Source organism: Lithobates pipiens, unplaced genomic scaffold (assembly GCF_037356315.1).
Source record: "Lithobates pipiens isolate NorthernLeopardFrog02 unplaced genomic scaffold, aLitPip1_a1.2 Scaffold_18, whole genome shotgun sequence".
Taxonomy (NCBI): domain Eukaryota; kingdom Metazoa; phylum Chordata; class Amphibia; order Anura; family Ranidae; genus Lithobates; species Lithobates pipiens.
In genome coordinates, this window is record NW_027507758.1 from 447,426,210 (window position 1) to 447,444,265 (window position 18,056).

At 44.9% G+C, this 18,056-nt stretch overlaps 1 protein-coding gene across 6 annotated transcripts in view; it reads left to right on the plus strand.

The window, feature by feature from the left end:
* DOCK10 (dedicator of cytokinesis 10) overlaps positions 1–18,056 on the plus strand; it is a 412,410-nt gene that overhangs the window by 215,162 nt on the left and 179,192 nt on the right. For all 6 annotated transcript variants that reach the window (XM_077488206.1, XM_077488203.1, XM_077488204.1 and 3 more), the window contains exons 5-9: positions 602–674; positions 842–967; positions 1,147–1,281; positions 12,740–12,923; positions 15,032–15,120. In XM_077488206.1, the coding sequence (XP_077344332.1) occupies positions 602–674; positions 842–967; positions 1,147–1,281; positions 12,740–12,923; positions 15,032–15,120 (607 nt within the window). The remainder of the gene's footprint in view (positions 1–601; positions 675–841; positions 968–1,146; positions 1,282–12,739; positions 12,924–15,031; positions 15,121–18,056) is intronic.

An 18,056-nucleotide genomic window follows, 5' to 3' on the forward strand; every position in this document is an offset into this window, starting at 1 on the left:
ATATAACAACAATATGATAAGATCCAGGTCATTAGAGGTATGTAGTCATCGTTAGCTCGCACTTATCCCCTCTATTCAAATCACAGGATGCTCTTCAGAATGTATCCAAGTGCATGGGTCATGACCAGGAATTTTTATTTCTTACGGTAAAAACAGCTCAGCATATTCCATCTATAGTAATAAGTCACCAATGACAAAGAAGAAAAAATCTCATGGTGCAGTTTTTATTGGTGAACCAGCATAAAAACAAACATATAAAACAATTGTGCTTATAGCACTTACATAAAAAACGCCAATCCAACCAGGGATAATGGCGGCAGGACTACAAATGCAAAACGTCATGTGTGAAATAGTAAGCTTGCACTTACATGAAGCGCCGCCAATCTCAAACAAAGTGGCATCCAGGACTTATAATTGTATAGTAATTAACCTCTACAGCTGTTTCGCGCACACAGGCATTATCATCAGTATAAAATGTTTTGAATAGCAAATCAATGGTATACTTGTTGGAGGGCAAACTTTTTGTAGAATAAAACAAAATGTAATCACAATTGCTTCAGTAATACTGGCAAGATATTTTTTTTTCTGTTTATCTGCACAGAAATGACCCCAAGAACGAAAAGTTTCCCTCTCATTCATTTGAAGTCGACCATGAAGAAGCCGACAAGGATGAAGTAAGCCACGTGGATTTCTTTACGCATAACTGAAAACACAGAATCATATTCTAAATGCTTGTTTGAACAATGAGCTTACTTCACAGGCCTCTGACAGACCAGTGTAGTGCGAGCATGCATTGTTTTAGAGTTCCATGAAAAATGTATGCTGTTGTTATTTCATTCAGGATACAACGTCCCTCTCGTCTTCTAAAGGAGGTGGTGGCGGAGGAGGAGGATCAGGAGTTTTCAAATCGGGCTGGCTGTATAAAGGGAATTTTAATAGCACTGTGAACAATAGCATTACTGTACGAGTAAGTAGACAACATTAGTCTTTCTTTGTAGAAGTAGAGCTCAGTTTGAAGGCAGTTGTATATCATCTGGATTACTCTGAACGCCTGTGTGATCATGTGATTATTCTGAGTTTGTAAGTCTGTATGAGACATCTTGTTACTAAGCCAACAGTAATCATTCCTTTCTCTCATTTTTTCAGTCCTTCAAAAAACGCTTCTTTCAGTTAACTCAGCTGTCAGACAACTCTTATATTATGAACTTTTATAAAGATGAAAAAATATCTAAGGAACCAAAGGGATGTATATTTTTAGACTCTTGCACAGGGGTTGTTCAGGTATGTTTTCCTTTTTTTATTATTCATTAATAATACATAAACTATATATAGTATATATGTATGTATATATATATATATATATATATATATATATATATATATACATACACACAGTATCTCACAAAAGTGAGTACACCCCTCACATTTTTGTAAATATTTTATTATATCTTTTCATGTGACAACACTGAAGAAATTACACTTTGCTACAATGTAAAGTAGTGAGTGTACAGCTTGTATAACAGTGTAAATTTACTGTCCCCTCAAAATAACTCAACACACAGCCATTAATGTCTAAACTGCTTGCAACAAAAGTGAGTACACCCCTAAGTGAAAATGTCCAAATTGAGCCCAATTAGCCATATTCCCTCCCCATTGTCATGCGACTGGTTAATGTTACAAGGTCTCAGGTGGGAATGGGGAGCAGGTGTGTTAAATTTGGTGTTATCGCTCTCACTCTCTCATACTGGTCACAGGAAGTTCAACATGGCACCTCATGGCAAAGAACTCTGAGGATCTGAAAAAAATAAATTGTTGCTCTACATAAAGATGGTCTAGGCCAGTGATGGCGAACCTCGGCACTCCAGATGTTTTGGAACTACATTTCCCATGATGCTCAACAACACTGCAGAGAGTATGTGCATCATGGGAAACGTAGTTCCAAAACATCTGGGGTGCCAAGGTTCGCCATCACTGGTCTAGGCTATAAGATGATTACCAAGACCCTGGAACAGAGCTGCAGCGTGGTGGCTAAGACCATACAGCACTTTAACAGGACAGGTTCCACTCAGAACAGGTCTCGCCATGGTCGACCAAAGACGTTGAGTGCTCAGTGTCATATACAGTGGTTGTCTTTGGGAAATACACCTATGAGTGCTGCCAGCATTGCTGCAGAGGTTGAAAGGGTGGAGGCCAGCCTGCCAGTGCTCAGACCATACGCCGCATACTGAATAAAATTTGTCTGCATGGCTGTCATCACAGAAGGAAGGAAGCCTCTTATAAAGATGATGCACAAGAAAGCCCACAAGCAGTTTGCTCTGAAGACAAGCAGACTAAGAACATGGACTTCTGGAACCATGTCCTGTGGTCTGATGAGACCAAGATATACTCATTTGGTTCAGATGGTGTCAAGCGTGTGGTGAGGTGAGGAGTACAAAGACAAGTGTGTCCTGCCTACAGTCAAGCATAGTGGTGGGAGTGCCATGGTTTTGGGCTGCATGAGTGCTGCCAGCACTGAGGAGCTACAGTTCATTGAGGAAACAATGAATGTCAACATGTACTGTGGCATACTGAAGCAGAGCATGATCCCTTCCCCTCGGAGACTGGGCTGCAGGGCAGCATTTCAAACATGATAACGACCCCAAACACACCTCCAAGACGACCACAGCCTTGCTAAAGAAACTGAGGGTAAAGGTAATGGACTGGCCAAGTATGTCTTCATTCCTAAACCCTATTGAGCATCTGTGGGGCATTCTCAAATGGAAGGTGGAGGAGCGCAAGGCCTCTATCATCCACCAGCTCCGTGATGTCATCATGGAGGAGTGGAAGAGGACTCCAGCGGCAACCTGTGAACCCCTCCCATCGTGCAATTATAGTCTATCACGACTTGCGGCTTCAGCACATCTTTCCCACCTTTTGTGTGGACCATGGCAGTGGAGGTATTGTGCACAGTACTCATGGGACACACGTCCTTCTTGTCTCGCCATCGCATTGCCATCATCTTACCCTTCTGCCAGGCAACAATTTCTCAGTTTTTTTGTTTTTTCTTGGAAAACATAGATAGCATGTCACGTCGGTTAGGCCTAACGGTACCATACGCATCAGTCTTGTTTTGTAGCAAAACCTCAAACAAATCCCCACCACCCCCTGAAGAATTATGAGTCCCAGAAACTGCCAGATGTCCTCTTTGGTCACCGGTTCCCGCTTTCTGCTTTGGGAAAACTTGGCATGCAGCGTAGCGGATTTCTGTTCTTGGTAGCGATTTGTCTCTGTGACAATTTTTTCAATTACCTCCTCAGTGAGGAATAATTGCAGGTATGCCAGAGGGTTGTCACGTTCAACATCTACCTTCATCCCAGGTGATCCAGTGAAGGGGAATCTTGGCGGCGCTACCTGGTCCGTATCACAGTCAATAGGTCAAGTGCGCACATCGCTGAGGTCAGGTGCAGGATCATCACCGCTGTCACTTGCCAGATCAGTGTCAGATGACAAATCTCCCTACGACTCATTATCGCTCAGTTCTGCGAGCAACTCCGTGTCCCTGTCGCTGTCACTCAGCTGGTCCAAAGGCGATTTTGTAGCGAAGTTTTGATTCCATGTTAGAAAAATGTTATTGGGAAAAATTGTACTGTACATTTATCAGTCAGATCTGAGATGATACAGTGTAATCCTCTCAGATTACAGTGTATCACCTCTTTTTATGTGTTTTTGTTTATGTTTCACTTTCCCACCCAGTTCTGCTCCCATGCACTGCTGCTGCTCGCAGGGAACGGAACCAGGAAGTCAGATGCTGGTGATCCCGCCGGCAATCGCGCCGGCAATCACAGCAGAGGACATCGCTGGATCGCCAGGAGAAGGTAAGGTCTCCACTGGCAGCTTTGCAATGTTACCCTGGGTTACCGCTCCTGGCAGAGAAAATAAACCCAGAGTCACGCTCAGGGATACCGCCAGGGAGGTTAATGGCTGTGTGTTGAGTTATTTTGAGGGGACAGCAAATTTACACTGTTATACACTGTTATACAAGCTGTACACTCACTACATTGTAGCAAAGTGCAATCTCTTAAGTGTTGTCACATTAAAAGATATAATAAAATATTTACAAAAATGTGAGGGGGTGTACTCACTTTTGTGAGATACTGTGTATGTATATATATATATATATATATATATATATATATATATATATATATATATATATATTATGGCTGGATCCCTATGGCCGATATGTATCTGAACAAAACAAGCTTATCATGAGACACCTTATATGAAATGGACCTGAAAGTGTGCCTTGGTCTAATGGACGGTATACCAAAATAAGGGGGCATACCCAGTAATAAGAATAAATGTGATTGAAAAGAAATGTTTTAGATAAATGCCCTAAAAAGGGGATGGGAGGGAGGGTATTGCGCACCGGAAACCGACAACTACCCCAGGCGAACGGGCTGGTTAAATACCCCCCGGGCTCCTCCCATAAATTCAGGCCACCATACTGGCCTTCTTACTTATGGCTGGATCCCTATGGCCGATATGTATCTGAACAAAACAAGCTTATCATGAGACACCTTATATGAAATGGACCTGAAAGTGTGCCTTGGTCTAATGGACGGTATACCAAAATAAGGGGGCAAAACAGTCAGGTAGGGATAAGAGTTTTATTGTTTCCTGGTTAATCTTTATTGAGCCAGTTGAGTGAATGCTCGTGACATCTCTACCTGTGGGTTAGGGATGTACCGAGTGAAGCAGGCCGACTTCCACCTGCCCAACCTTTTGATGACGTGGTCCGGGACCCCATGCCGGGATGCGGATGAAGCTGGTTCGATGCGGAAGGAGTGGCCGGAATACTCACTGGGATTGAGGAGCAAGTTGCGGAGGAGAATCCTGACATGCTTAATGAATTGGTGGTTAGTTAGTGGTTTGACCGGGAAGGGCAAAAGAGGGCTAGAGTCCGGGAGCTCGGGTAGCCGAGAGAGAAGCTGTGTAAGCACCGCGACCGGGCACCAGGCATTGTTAGTCTTGAAGAGGTGGATGTCTACGCCGGTGCCTGTCTGCTGGGTCTTGGTTACCGGGAGGTGGAGGATGAAATGGTCCTGGTGACGGAGCAGATGACGTCTGCGGAGGACTGGGCTGTGTGGGCTGTTGTGAGTGAACTCCCCGGGCCGAAGGAAGCCATAGAAGGCTAGGTAAATGGCTGCCTGTATGACCAGACTGGGGAGAGCACCGAAGGGGTAGCTGTTGAGTATGGTGGACATATCCCTGAAAATGGAACTGGTGATGGGGAGCCGTTTGGCTTTCACTGGCGGCTGTTGTTTTTGGATGCCGCGTAGTATGGCTCGGACAGCGTGGGACGAAAAAACAGAGGGATTGGATTGAGAGGAAGTGCTGAACGCCAGCTAAATATAGGCGGATGGTGTTAAAAGACAAGGCCAGTTGGTTGTGGCAGTACGAGATGAAGGCTAGTATGTGTCTAGCATCTGTGGGGGTGCCTACTGTGGAGGCCACCAGAAATGTGTTGAAGGCCTTCCAGGCTACCTGGTAGGCTTTCAGCGTATTGTCCGATAAAGAACGGTTGATGAGCTGCGTGGCTCCTAGTAGATGCGGCTCTAGTCCAGGGTCAACTGCGACCAATGCGGGATAGGAGCTGATGTGGTATCTGCACTGGGAACCTGTAGAAAGAAGGACCGGAAATTAAAACGGGACAGGGCGTCAGCTGCGAGGTTATATTTCCCTGGGATAAACATGCAGACAACGTTAAATTGGTGCTGTAGCGACAGCTGCACCAGCCTGCGTAGGAAGGACATCACGGAGGGAGATTTAGACCTGCCTTTATTGACAATTTCGGCTGTGGCCTGATTGTCGGTGGTGAAGCCTACCGTTTGACCAGACCAGGTAGGGCCCCAGAGCTGGGCGGCTGCAACCATGGGGTAGAGCTCGAAGAGTGAAGAGGATTGACTAAACCCCGGGATCCTAAGAATTTGAGAAGGCCAGGGTCCGGCGAACCAATGGTGGCCAAAAATTGCTGCAAACCCTGTAGAGGCCGCGGCATCTGTGACTACCTGTGGTGAGAGAGGTGAGATGCATGGGATGAAGAGAGAGATGCCATTCCAGTTGGACAGGAACTCGTCCCACATTGCCAGGTCTGCTAAAGCTGCGGTGTCTAGGCAGAGGATTTGATCCGGGTCTTGAGCCTGAGACAGGTAGACCAACAGACGTGATACAAAGGAACGGCCTTGTGGAATAATGCGCATGGCATAGTTGAGCATGCCCAACAGTGACTGCAGCTGTCTCCTTGTACATCCCCTGGTCCGAGTGAACTCGTGGAGTGCCGCCTTGATGCGGGTTAGTTTGTCAAGGGGCAGGCTGGCTTTCATGGAGCTGGTGTCTAAATTGACTCCAAGGAAGGTGATTGAACGTGCGGGTCCTTCCACCTTATGTTCAGCGATGGGAACATTGAGGTTCCCAAAGACGGTCCTTAACTTGTCGAGATCCCTCGGAGGTGTGCCTGGCCGTTCTATCAACAAGAAGTCGTCTAGGTAGTGGATAATTTGCTGACAGCCGACCTTGTGTAAGAGAATCCACTCGAGGGACTGAGCGAACATGTCGAACAGCCACGGGCTGCTTTTGGAGCCGAACGTCAACTTCATAGCGAAGTAATATTGATCCTTCCACTTAATCCCGTGCCAGCACCAGAGGGACGGGTGGATAGGCAACAGTTTGAAGGCATCGGATATGTCCGCTTTGGCCAGCCACGCACCTGTGCCTACTTTAAGGATGGCCTGAATTGCCATGTCCACGGAGGAGTACTTTAAGGAGAACTCCTCAGAAGGGATCAAGGAGTTTAAGCTGGGAATGTGAGAAGAACGAGGCGCAGACAGGTCATACACTAAACGGTTTTTATTGGAAAACTTGCCCTTGACAAGCCCAATAGGGCTAACTCTCCACATATTGAAGGGGGGCTGAGTGAAGGGGCCTATGACGAAGCCTCGATCCACCTCGTTCTGCAGCAGCAGGTCGATGGCCTGTTCGTCAAAGGCTGCTGAGCGGAGGTTTCTGCACTCGTGGGTTTGGTGGGGTAGGGAGATGAGGCCGGTGTGGAAACCTGAGGTGAAGCCACCGATGAGGAAGGTGGCTAGTGAAGGAGTGGGGTGCGTGTTGAGATAGAAGCCCAGGCAAAGCACATCTATACGGCTTAGTCAAGAGCCTTTGTGCGCTTTGACCTCGCACAAATTTCTGGGGTGTGCCCTGTGGCATATCACGCAGATGTGCAGTAGACGGCACTGGCTGTAATTGCAAGAACCATAGTTAAAGTTATTGCAGATGGCCGCACCCCCAACGGTTCGGACCGTGCGTCCAAATTTGTCCACCTGGTTTTTAGGTGCCGAGCCTGATGGGCCTAGGGCTGCGGCAGAGGTGGAGGGGAACTCTACTGGGCGACTAGCCGGTATGTTGGCGCACCAGGGAGCGGTATGGGTGGAGGACTGGCAGATGGCACACAGGGGTGAACGAAGGCCGGCAAAATGCCGGCAGAATAGTTCCGTATCCATAAGGCTCCAGTCTGTGGGTGACTGGAACTGTGCCAGTTTGACGGCTGCTTTCGCTGAGAAGGAACGATGGTAGTCGTAGAAAGCAAAGCCACCATATTTGTATCCCAGGTCCACCACCGTGCGGAGATACAAATCTAGTTCTACCCTCCTGGCAGGAGAGGCTGAGCAAACGACATCTCTCAGCGTTCCAAAGGCTAGGGTAAACTCGGGGATGGATAGTTTACGGTTCAGCCTGGGGTCCTTAGCTTTGAGAACTACGGATACATCCCCCCAGGTGTAAGCCTTATTCTCTGCCAGGTCATGTACTGAAATGAGCAAGGAGGCAAGGTTAACATCCTTGCCGTCCAAGATGTCCTTCCTAATGCTGGCCGGCACTAGATGTGCTGGACAGACCACGGGACATGTGCCTTCGGTACCTGTTGGTAGTGGAGACGGGACTGCGTCCGGCACCGGGGTGGCTGTGGCTGGGAGTGTTTCTAAGAGGGTCACTCTGGTTTGAACATCCGTGACCGAGCTGGATAGAGACGACACCATGGCATGTAGTTGGCCTATGGCCGTTGAGATGGACTGCAGAGTAGCCTGAGGCGGGGTACTAGGCCCGGCGGTAGCTGGGGGGGTAGAGAGGAGCCTAAACAGCTCTGCTTTCCTAGCTGTGGCTGGGAAGGGGATGCCCCTGCGTCTGAGCTCTGCTGTCAGCCTAGGGATAGTCCAGCCCCTGAAAGACTGAATACTGTCGCTCACTGAAGGCGGGCGAGGTGACAGGGGGGCAGTAAGGTCTTCGCTGCCGAGCTTGGACATGGCTCCTGATGGATCGTGTCCTAGGAGTGATGTCCTATCTCTTTGCGGAAGATAGATGGACGACCGGAACCTGGGAGATAACGTCCAAGCTGGTGCAGGGTGGACCTGCGAAAGTTAGACTGACCTGGAGAGAGAAACAACAGATGATAATTGTTGAAGGAGCCTAACAGGGAAACTGACAAGCGACGTAAGCGGCTGGCTAACACAACTGAAGTGCACCGGTGAGTAGATATTTCTTCGCCACAATTTCTAAGTCATCGCGCCGTTATTTCCCTCATACTTTCTGTTTTCCTTTTGGGGTTTCCTTCTTTTTTTTTTTTTTTTTCCTCTTTTTTTTTTTTTTTTTGGCCGAACGCCAGGCAACCTGTGGAAAAAATGAATGAAATGTGGCTGTTCCCTCTGGGGCACGCCGAACCGTATCGATGCATCATAGATGCTACTGGATTCGGGTCGGGTCGCTATAAGTGATCGTGAGATGAAGTATGGTTGCCGTGACAGAGGCACCACTGGTCGAGTCGCTAGTACGACTGACAACAGCACGGACTCTGGAGCACGTACTGAAATGTGGGAAATAACCTGGGGCGAACCGGAACGAATCGGTGCATGCGATCGTGCGACTGGATTCGAACCGGAGCGCGGAATGTGACAGTGAAATGAACTAAAGGACTATTGTCATGACAGAGGCCTGGGACGGCCGGCCACGGACTGAGGCTGGAACCGACCCGGATTTCTGGAGCATGCACTGAAATGAGGCCGAAAACCTACAAACCTGGGACCGTCCGGACGAGTCGATGCAAGTGAATGCGATCGGACTCGAACCGGGCGTACTAGATGAGGATGAAATGTTTCCCATGGTAGAGCTACGACTCGGAGAGGACGCGGCTCGCGACCGTCAACGAACGGGCTCTAGCGCATGTACCGAAATGAGGCCAACGCAACTGGGACACGTCGATCGAAACCTGTGCGTTTTGACAAAGCGACTGGTATTGATTCGAACGTGATAGGTGACGTGAAATGACTCCCATGACAGGGCCCGGGTTGGAATGGTAACGAACGGGCTCTGGAGCATGTACTGAAATGAGGCCAAGATCCTTGGGATACGTTGGTCGAACCTGTGCGTTTTTATTTGAAAAGACGACTGGTATCGATTCGAACGTAGTAGGTGACGTGAAATGACCCCCCCCCATGACAGAGACCCGGACGGTTGGAATGAGCGGGCTCTGGAGCATGTACCGAAATGAGGCCGAGTACCTAGGGGCACACCGGGACGAATCGGCGCATTTAGTTTATGCAACTGGATTCGAATCGGAGCGTAGTAAGTGACAGGTGAAATGAAGAAATGGCCTACGTGAGCCAGCTTGTGGCAGAGGCATGAGTCGTTGTGCCGTAAGATACGACTGGCAACGATATGACTGCGGTACACGACAAACAAGAATTTGACAACCAGCTACTAACATAGTATTGCAAACAATATCTACCGAACGACGCCCGTGAAATGAAGGGCGTATGCGGACATGTGCGTTATGAGTGATAACAACCCGGTATCATCACGAACGATATGACATTTTTTGGGTTTTACGACCCTCAAACAAATATGGAAAGGAAGGTCAATCGAGACCCCTACCTGTGGCAGTCGAGCCAGCGAGATTGTACAAAACCGGACGGAACACGAGCACTGCGAGACTTCCTAGAAGGGAGACGTTTGTCCGAATGGTAATCAATGGTGATCAACACGCGCTGTCGGCCTAGTGACGTGGTATTGCGCACCGGAAACCGACAACTACCCCAGGCGAACGGGCTGGTTAAATACCCCCCGGGCTCCTCCCATAAATTCAGGCCACCATACTGGCCTTCTTACATATATATACAAATCTTTTTGTGCCAACAAAATGTCCAAGAAACGTCTATTTTATTATAAGATATGTATTCCTATACAGCCTTATATGCTCGTATGCATGGGTACTGTATTATACATCAGTATATCCATCCGACTCAACTCCAAAAAAAGTAAAAGCCCTTTCTTGCAGTGAGGGTTAACTTATTTTCTATGTCTGGGGAACAGGAAAAACTGTTTTATCTGCCCTATCCTGTGCTCCCCCATAAAACAGTGCCCGTCTATGCTCCAGCAGTGGACTGTCCCTCAAAGTCCTCATGTACAGTGCAAGTCTGTGGACCTGCATCAGTCTTAATGATGTCAGGGGCGTCTGACCACCAGAGCATAAGGAAGAAGCCCAGACTTGGAAAACTGAGGAGCCTGCAGGAGCGGAAGATTAGGTAAGTAAAACTGTTTATCCTGGTCCCATGGATGTAAATAAACAAGCATTTAACAAGCATGGGAGGCAGCTCCCATGCAAGTGAAGATTTGCCTTGAAAGTTAAACTTTAAAAAAATCAGTGACTGGTGTTTCAGACAAATTTGTTTTTAACCATTGCTGTAATTAAGAGCTAATTATCTAAAAAACATCCGCATGTTCAGCCAGTTATTGCATTATGAAAGATGGCTTTTTAACAGAATTGTTGCTAGTGTGCTTGCAAGGGTAGGATGCGTGTTGTGATGAACAAATAACATCTCCTCCCAATGTTCCCTTTTAACTCGTTAGGTGCCAATTGTTCGTCACATAGGAGGCCTACCCCAGGGTGGGTTCCTCTGGGCTATGCCAGGCACAAAGTGGGCCAGTTGTCCTAATGCCAGTATTACTCCTTTCCCTAAGGCATGCTCATCAGTACCAGGACCAGACAAGGCTGCAGTCATGTGAAAGTCAACCAGTAAGGCAGTCTTCCAGCGTAAAGATGAGCCACTTGCGTGTAGTGTCATGTGGAGTTCTTTCAAGGATAGCGTCCCGTAGCCTACACACTTGAACAGGTGCTTGTGTTGCGTGTTGAGGGACACACAGAGCCCTGCCAACTCCACCAGTCAGTGTACCTCTGTTACCACACTCCCAGTAACAGAATGGGGTCCAGCTGAGCACACACAATGGGGACCTCATACAATGCTTACTTAACTCTTGCTTCTCCATGCCCAGTGATCAGGCCATAACTCTCCATAACGCTATTCCACTCCCTGAGATGGAGACAGACAGCTAGGAAAGGAGCCTTAAAGTCAAACCTTCTAGCTACCGGAGAACCTGTCAAACTAAATATTGATTTGTTGTATGGGTAGCAGGAGAGGTATTATGAATTTTTTATGCCATGTTTTAACCACTTTTTATGAACACAGAAAGTATTTTTAGAGAATGTTTATTAAAAGCTTTTATTGTAGTGTCCACCTTAAAGCCAGCTATACGTGGATGGAAATCTGGATGGTTCAGCAGGGATCAGCCAAATTCCAGTCCATGTATGGGTGCCCTGGTTGTACAGAAGTTGATCTATTGATTAACTTCTGTACAAACACCTTGTCAGGTTTTTCATAAACCATCACTGCTGCTGGCTATAGCCAGGAACACTGATCATTGTGTTCTCATGGCAGGGAGGGCTCCCCGTTGTGAGAACACAATAGCAAAGTGACCAATTTACCTTGAATGTGTGGATGGGGGAGTTGGCACATTTTTTTTTTTTCAACCCACTGTTTGAAGTGAAAAAAAAAATGTATAATGTATGGCCTGCCTAACTGTACTGTGATGACTTTAAATTTTTTTCAAGCTTCCATGTTTTTGTTATAGTAAATTAGCCACCCGAAAGAGCTATTAGTGGCTTAGTGCAGTAACCATTTCTCACTCTTAAACAAATGATGAGAAAACATATCAATCGCATAAGGTGAGCAGTGTTTCATGGAGTTAGCCAACTCATAGCCTTGCATTGTGAAAGGCAGCAGTAATGTGCAGTCACTATGTAGCACTTCAAAGCAGTAAGTTGAACCTGCATATGTATGTTATGGGAAAATATCCCTTCTGCCATATAGATATATATATACTTGCAAATTATTCACAAAAATAAGGTCTAACTGCATTCACACTGATTAATACGATTTTTACTTCAAGCAGGCCATTTTATAAAAAAATAAATAAAAACTATGACATGACAGGCTATTCCCTTTAAATACCTTTCATACTGTAAATTGTTAGTAAATCTGTTCTGATTAGCGAATTCCCAGCTCCTCCAGGACTGGAAAAAATTGTTGCTAAGAGTAAAACCCATTGTTGTGGCTCATTTATTAAATAAATAATAGTGCTTTGTGGGTGCCATTATATCTAAATGTGTGTTTGTTATACTTTAAGTTTGTTTCATATACATTCTTTAGAAATTAATCACCTTTAGTTTAAAGTGGAGACCCCTTCAGGTCCCATACTCTTATATATGATATAACATTAATTGCTGGTTCCTTTTGTCATTTATGATAGTCTTCCATTGTCTTTCTATATATCTAATTTGGGAATGGGATATTTTTCCTCTTTCTGTTTGTATCAGAATAAACAGCTTAGAAAGCATGCCTTTGAGCTGAAAATGAATGATCTGACATACTTTGTGCTGGCAGCTGAAAGCGAGCAGGATATGGATGACTGGATTTCTACTCTCAACAAAATCTTACAAATAAATCCAGAAGGAACTATTCCAGAAAGGAAAAGCACAGATTTATCCGATCATAAACTCGGTACAAGCAATATTCCTTACACAATCTAATTATTTCCAATGATGAGAATCTACAATGTGCAGTTAATTTGGCAAGATCTCTTTATTTTAGAGTAATTGAATTCTTTGGGTAATGTCTAGAAGAAGAGAATTCTGTAAAACACGTCCCCAGTAGTAACATAGATGTGTTCATACTGCAGAATGAAACAGCAGAGGGGTAGATGGGAACTGATGCCAAAACAATTCATTTTTCTTTAACTAGATAATTATTTGATGAGGATGTCTTCTTTGTTTTAAAGAGGAAGTAAACCCTGATGGGGTTTACTTCTTCTTTGTTTCCCTGCAAAGGTAAAGCATAACGGGCTACAAGGCATTGCTAGTAGCCCATTATGTGTCACTTACCTGACACAGGAGCCAGCGATTTCACCGCTGTCCCCTCTTTCACGGAGCGTCCATCTTATTTCCGGGTATTGTGGCTCCGGAGTTGTGATTGGGCGGAGCCGCGATAACGTCACGCCCTTGGATGCGCATGGGAGCCGCCACTAACGGCATATGCGCCGTAGACAGCAGTGCCTGTCTTTTTGCAAATATCTCCTAAACCGTGTAGGTTTAGGAGATATTTCTTGGACCTACAGGTAAGCCTTAATCTAGGCTTACCTGTAGGTCGAAGTGGTCTGCAAGGGTTTACAACCAATTTAAAGGATTTATTTGATAGAGTTAAGAGTGGTGTGCAAAGTGCTGTGACCCAAAGAAGTCAACTGGCAGTCCTCTTTATCTGCTCCTAAATCTGATATTATCTATATTAACCTGTAATATTTAGAGGGGATTTTTCCAAATTATGGGTACTTTTAGCACTATTCTAACATTATCATAAAGAATCCAGCAAAGTGGTTTACTCTGGGTGTAACAGAGGACCTAATAGACAGTGAAGTATTTTTTGCATGGAAATACATCTGGGCACCCACTTCACGGGCATTTGGCAATCCTGAACTGAATGGATCACTGCAAAGAAGGTTGTGAAACTATTGCATATACTGTGGTTGATATACTAAAGGCAAATAGACTGTGCACCTTGCAAGTGCAGTTGCACAAATTTTTCCCAAATTTTTGTGAATGTGGTGAAGATCTGCAGATTTGTAAGATCTAATCATTTGAAAGAAAAATGTTGTTTTTGTAATTCTCCTTGCAGCTGATTGGGTATTCTTTCACCACATTCACTAAGCTCTGGCGAAAAGTAATGCAAATGAATTTGCAAAATGTCTATTTGCCTTTCGTAAATCGACCCCATTGTCTCTTTCTTTTTAGAGGTTTGAATCAACCTTTGAGTTACAATGTAGAACTATAGATAAAAAAACTTAATTTGAATAGAGAAAGGAAGGGTTATATCCCCTGTCAGATGTTTTCTCAACATATCCATTGCGGAGATGTCCCTTCACTATCTGTCCCATAATCAAACAGCAAGTGAGAAGAAATGCCTGCAAATTAAAGGGATTGTAAAGTCTGAAGGTTTGAATGGACACAGGGAGCTGTGACTCGACTTGAGTACCCCCATTGCAAGCTTCTTGCTGTGGGGGTACTCAACAGGAGGGAGTATCCAGGATCACAGAAGGGGGACCAGGGAAGAGGAGGATCTGGGCTGCTCTGTGCAAAACCACTGCAACAGAGCAGGTAAGTATAACATGTTTGCTATTTTTATAGGAAAAAAAACAAGACTTTACAATCACTTTAAGGCAATGCCTTGGGGACCCCCATGTAACCAGAATGAGTATCCCCATTGGAAGATTTCCTTTTTATTACTTTTCTGGGGGCAACTCAAAATTTGAGTTTTTATTTTACTTTCACCTTCAATGATTATGTTAAACAGGACAAATAGAGAGGATGAATCTCCCAAACAGGGACACGAAGAGCAATAAAAACTTACAGGTGTTCTAATCCCCTAACACTAAATAAAAAAGTTTTGGCTTTAGTTTAACTTAAAACTTGCACAGTGTACCGTAGGCCTCAAAGTTTGACTCTGCTAGTAAAAAGCCTTTATTGTAAATGAATAGGAAAATGTAAGCAATGGCTTGTTTGTTCATATTAGATTTATGTGTAAGCTGTAATATGATTCATAAATTACATTTTTCTCAGAGGAATCAGAAGAGCCATTTGTGAATTATGAATCTCAAAATGAGGAAACTGACGGTGCAGATAATTCTCTCAACCCTGACCTTGCAAAGGTAAGATAAAGTGAACACTTCAGTAACATCTCATGAGTACAATAGGTATATGTACACCTTAAGGTGGACCTTGAACTACAGGTAAGGTCCACTTATGTAATTACTGAGGGCCCTCTCCCCATGCCAAAATTTTGGACTTAAATAAAAACAAAAGCTTGTGTTTAATAAAGGTTAGTTAATATATTAACCTAGTCCCAGCTTCTGTATTGGGGGGAATAATAGTAATATCACCATCTCCTAGGTACTGCATATGGAAGCTGGGGGTAACTATATAAACTTACCTTTTTTTAATTTTAGTGTAGCATTTGAGCATGAGGGAGAGGGATCTTGGTAAAAAGTGGACCTTGTGTATTTAGTGCAAGGTCTGCATTAATAATCTTAGATGTAATAACAAACAGGGGATGTCAGTAAAAGTTTGCAAAACAGAAATTTGGATTTGATTTTACTGGGATTAACCACTTGCTTACTGGGCACTTAAACCCCCCTCAGTCCCAGACCAATTTTCAGCTTTCAGTGCTCTCACATTTTGAATGACAATTACTCAGTCATGCAACACTGTAACTAAATGATTTTTTTGTCCTTTTCTTCATACCAATAGAGCTTTCTTTTGGTGGTATTTGATCACCTCTCGGTTTTTTATTTTCTGCGCTATAAATGAAAAAAGACCGAAAATTTTGAAAAGAAATGAATTTTTCTTCGTTTCTGTGACAAAATTTAGCAAATTAGCAATTTTTCTTCATAAATTTTGGCCACAATTTATACTACTACACATCTTTGGTAAAAATAACCCAAATTTTTGCATATTATATGATCTGTGTGAAATTTATAGAGTCTACAAGCTATGGTGCAAATCATAAAGATTGTGCACTGATTTATTGCACGGATGTGCACTGATAAGGCAGCAGATGGGCACAGATGGGCACTGCTTAGGCGGCACAGATGGGCACTGCTTAGGCGGCACAGATGGGCACTGCTGAGGCGGCACAGATGGGCACTGCTTAGGCGGCACAGATGGGCACTGCTGAGGCACAGATGGGCACCGATTGGTACAGATGGGCACCGATTGGCACTGGCTGGCACTGGCTGGCACTGGCGGGCACTGGCGGGGCACTGGCGGGCACTGGTGGTGCACAGATGGAGCACTGGCGGTGCACAGGTGGGCACTGGCGGTGCACAGGTGGGCACAGGTGGGCACAGGTGGGCACAGGTGGGCACTGGCAGGGTAGATCTGGGCACTGGCAGGGTAGATCTGGGCACTGGCAGGGTAGATCTGGGCACAGGTCGGGTTTTTATAAGTTTACTGTCACTTCACACACTCACAAAAACCTTCGGTCTCCTCACACGCTATCGCTGTGTGAGGAGACACGTTCGGCAATGGGTGATGATCTCATTTGTTTACATTTGAGATCATCACCCATTGGAGGAGGCGATCGCGCTGTAAACGGCCGCTGTGATTGGCCGTTTACAGCGATCTGTGATTGGCTGTGTCCAGCGGACACGGCCAACACAGATTTTCCCCGATGCGCGCTCCCGGGAGCGCGCGGGGAACTCTTAAAGGGGACGACGTCAATAGACGTAGTCCCGGAAATTGAGATCCGCGCTGTAGACGTCTTTTTACTATAGCGCGGATCTCAAGTGGTTAAATAATAACTTTAAAATTAGTATGCTGACATATCTAAGTAAAAAGACAAATGTTAGAAAAAAAATGTAAGCACTAATTATAGATGAATATGTTATTACCTGTGGCAGTAACAATAGCAGGGCTTGCCATTTTCATAGGGAAGCCACTACCCATAAGAGACATACTCTCAAGAAAACTCACTTTGCCATATGATTTGCAATAGAAGCATACATTCTCTTGATTCCTAAAAGTGCTATAGCCCCAAAACTCTATAGCAATGTATTGTTTATTCCTTTATTTAGACTGTTCTAAACTTTTTTACAGGGACCCTGGCTTATGCTGTTGTGTCCCTTTTCAAATTCAGTGTTGATTGCTGCTAGACTGTAACCAACATGAGCATTTGTTTACAGTAGGTCTTCCCTAAGCTCGCTTGGCTTATTGCTTCTGCCCGCTAATGTGAATGTGGTTCCAGTAATAAGTGAGGATAGGACAGTCAGTGAGATATGAATATGTATTTGACCCAACCAGTCCCTGAAATTCTTGTTCAAAGGTATGGTTTGGGTGAAGATAAATATTTGGATCAGATTTCCAGAGTGTTCCCTACCTGTTGGGCTGTTGTCTTTAAAGTTTGTCTATTTAGACTGTCTCTCCACAAAGGCCTTGCTATAGCCGGGGGTATGTGTTATAGGTCTAAAAACCTTAGCTATCTAATCTTTTTTTGCTAAAGAGTGATCCAGAGAATCTGGGTAGAAGCTATTACTGCTCATTTTTAGAGGGACTCAATACCCATCGATCAAGGTGTCTTGGATTGCTATCAGAGGATCAAGAGACAGATTTGTTAGGGAGAGATCTATCACTACTCAAGAAATACTGTGACTGCTTTTAGAGGGTCAGAAATCTGTCTGTCTGCTCTCATAAGACCAGCAATTACATAGAGGAACTTATTACTATTACTTCTGCTTTAGAATAGCTGTACAATTTTTGTGTTATTTTTGGGTATCCTGCACCCGTAAATCCTCTCTCTTACATGTCAGTGCGTTCTGTCACTTGTGTCCTCTAGAAAGGGCTAATATTCCTCTGAAGTTTGCATGTTTTGGACTTTAATTCCAGTGTTGCATTCATTGTCAGATTGGGCAGGGCTATTAGAAGTCTTTTGGGCCAGATAGGCCAGATAGTTACTGTAGTACTGTAAAAAAAAGGAACCTGAATACTTTCTTTGTAAATGTACAAGGATATTGCACATTTAATCATTCCAATTCACAGTTGTGAAACTTAGCTACTTGATCACACCTCTGAATGCTCAGAATCATCATCA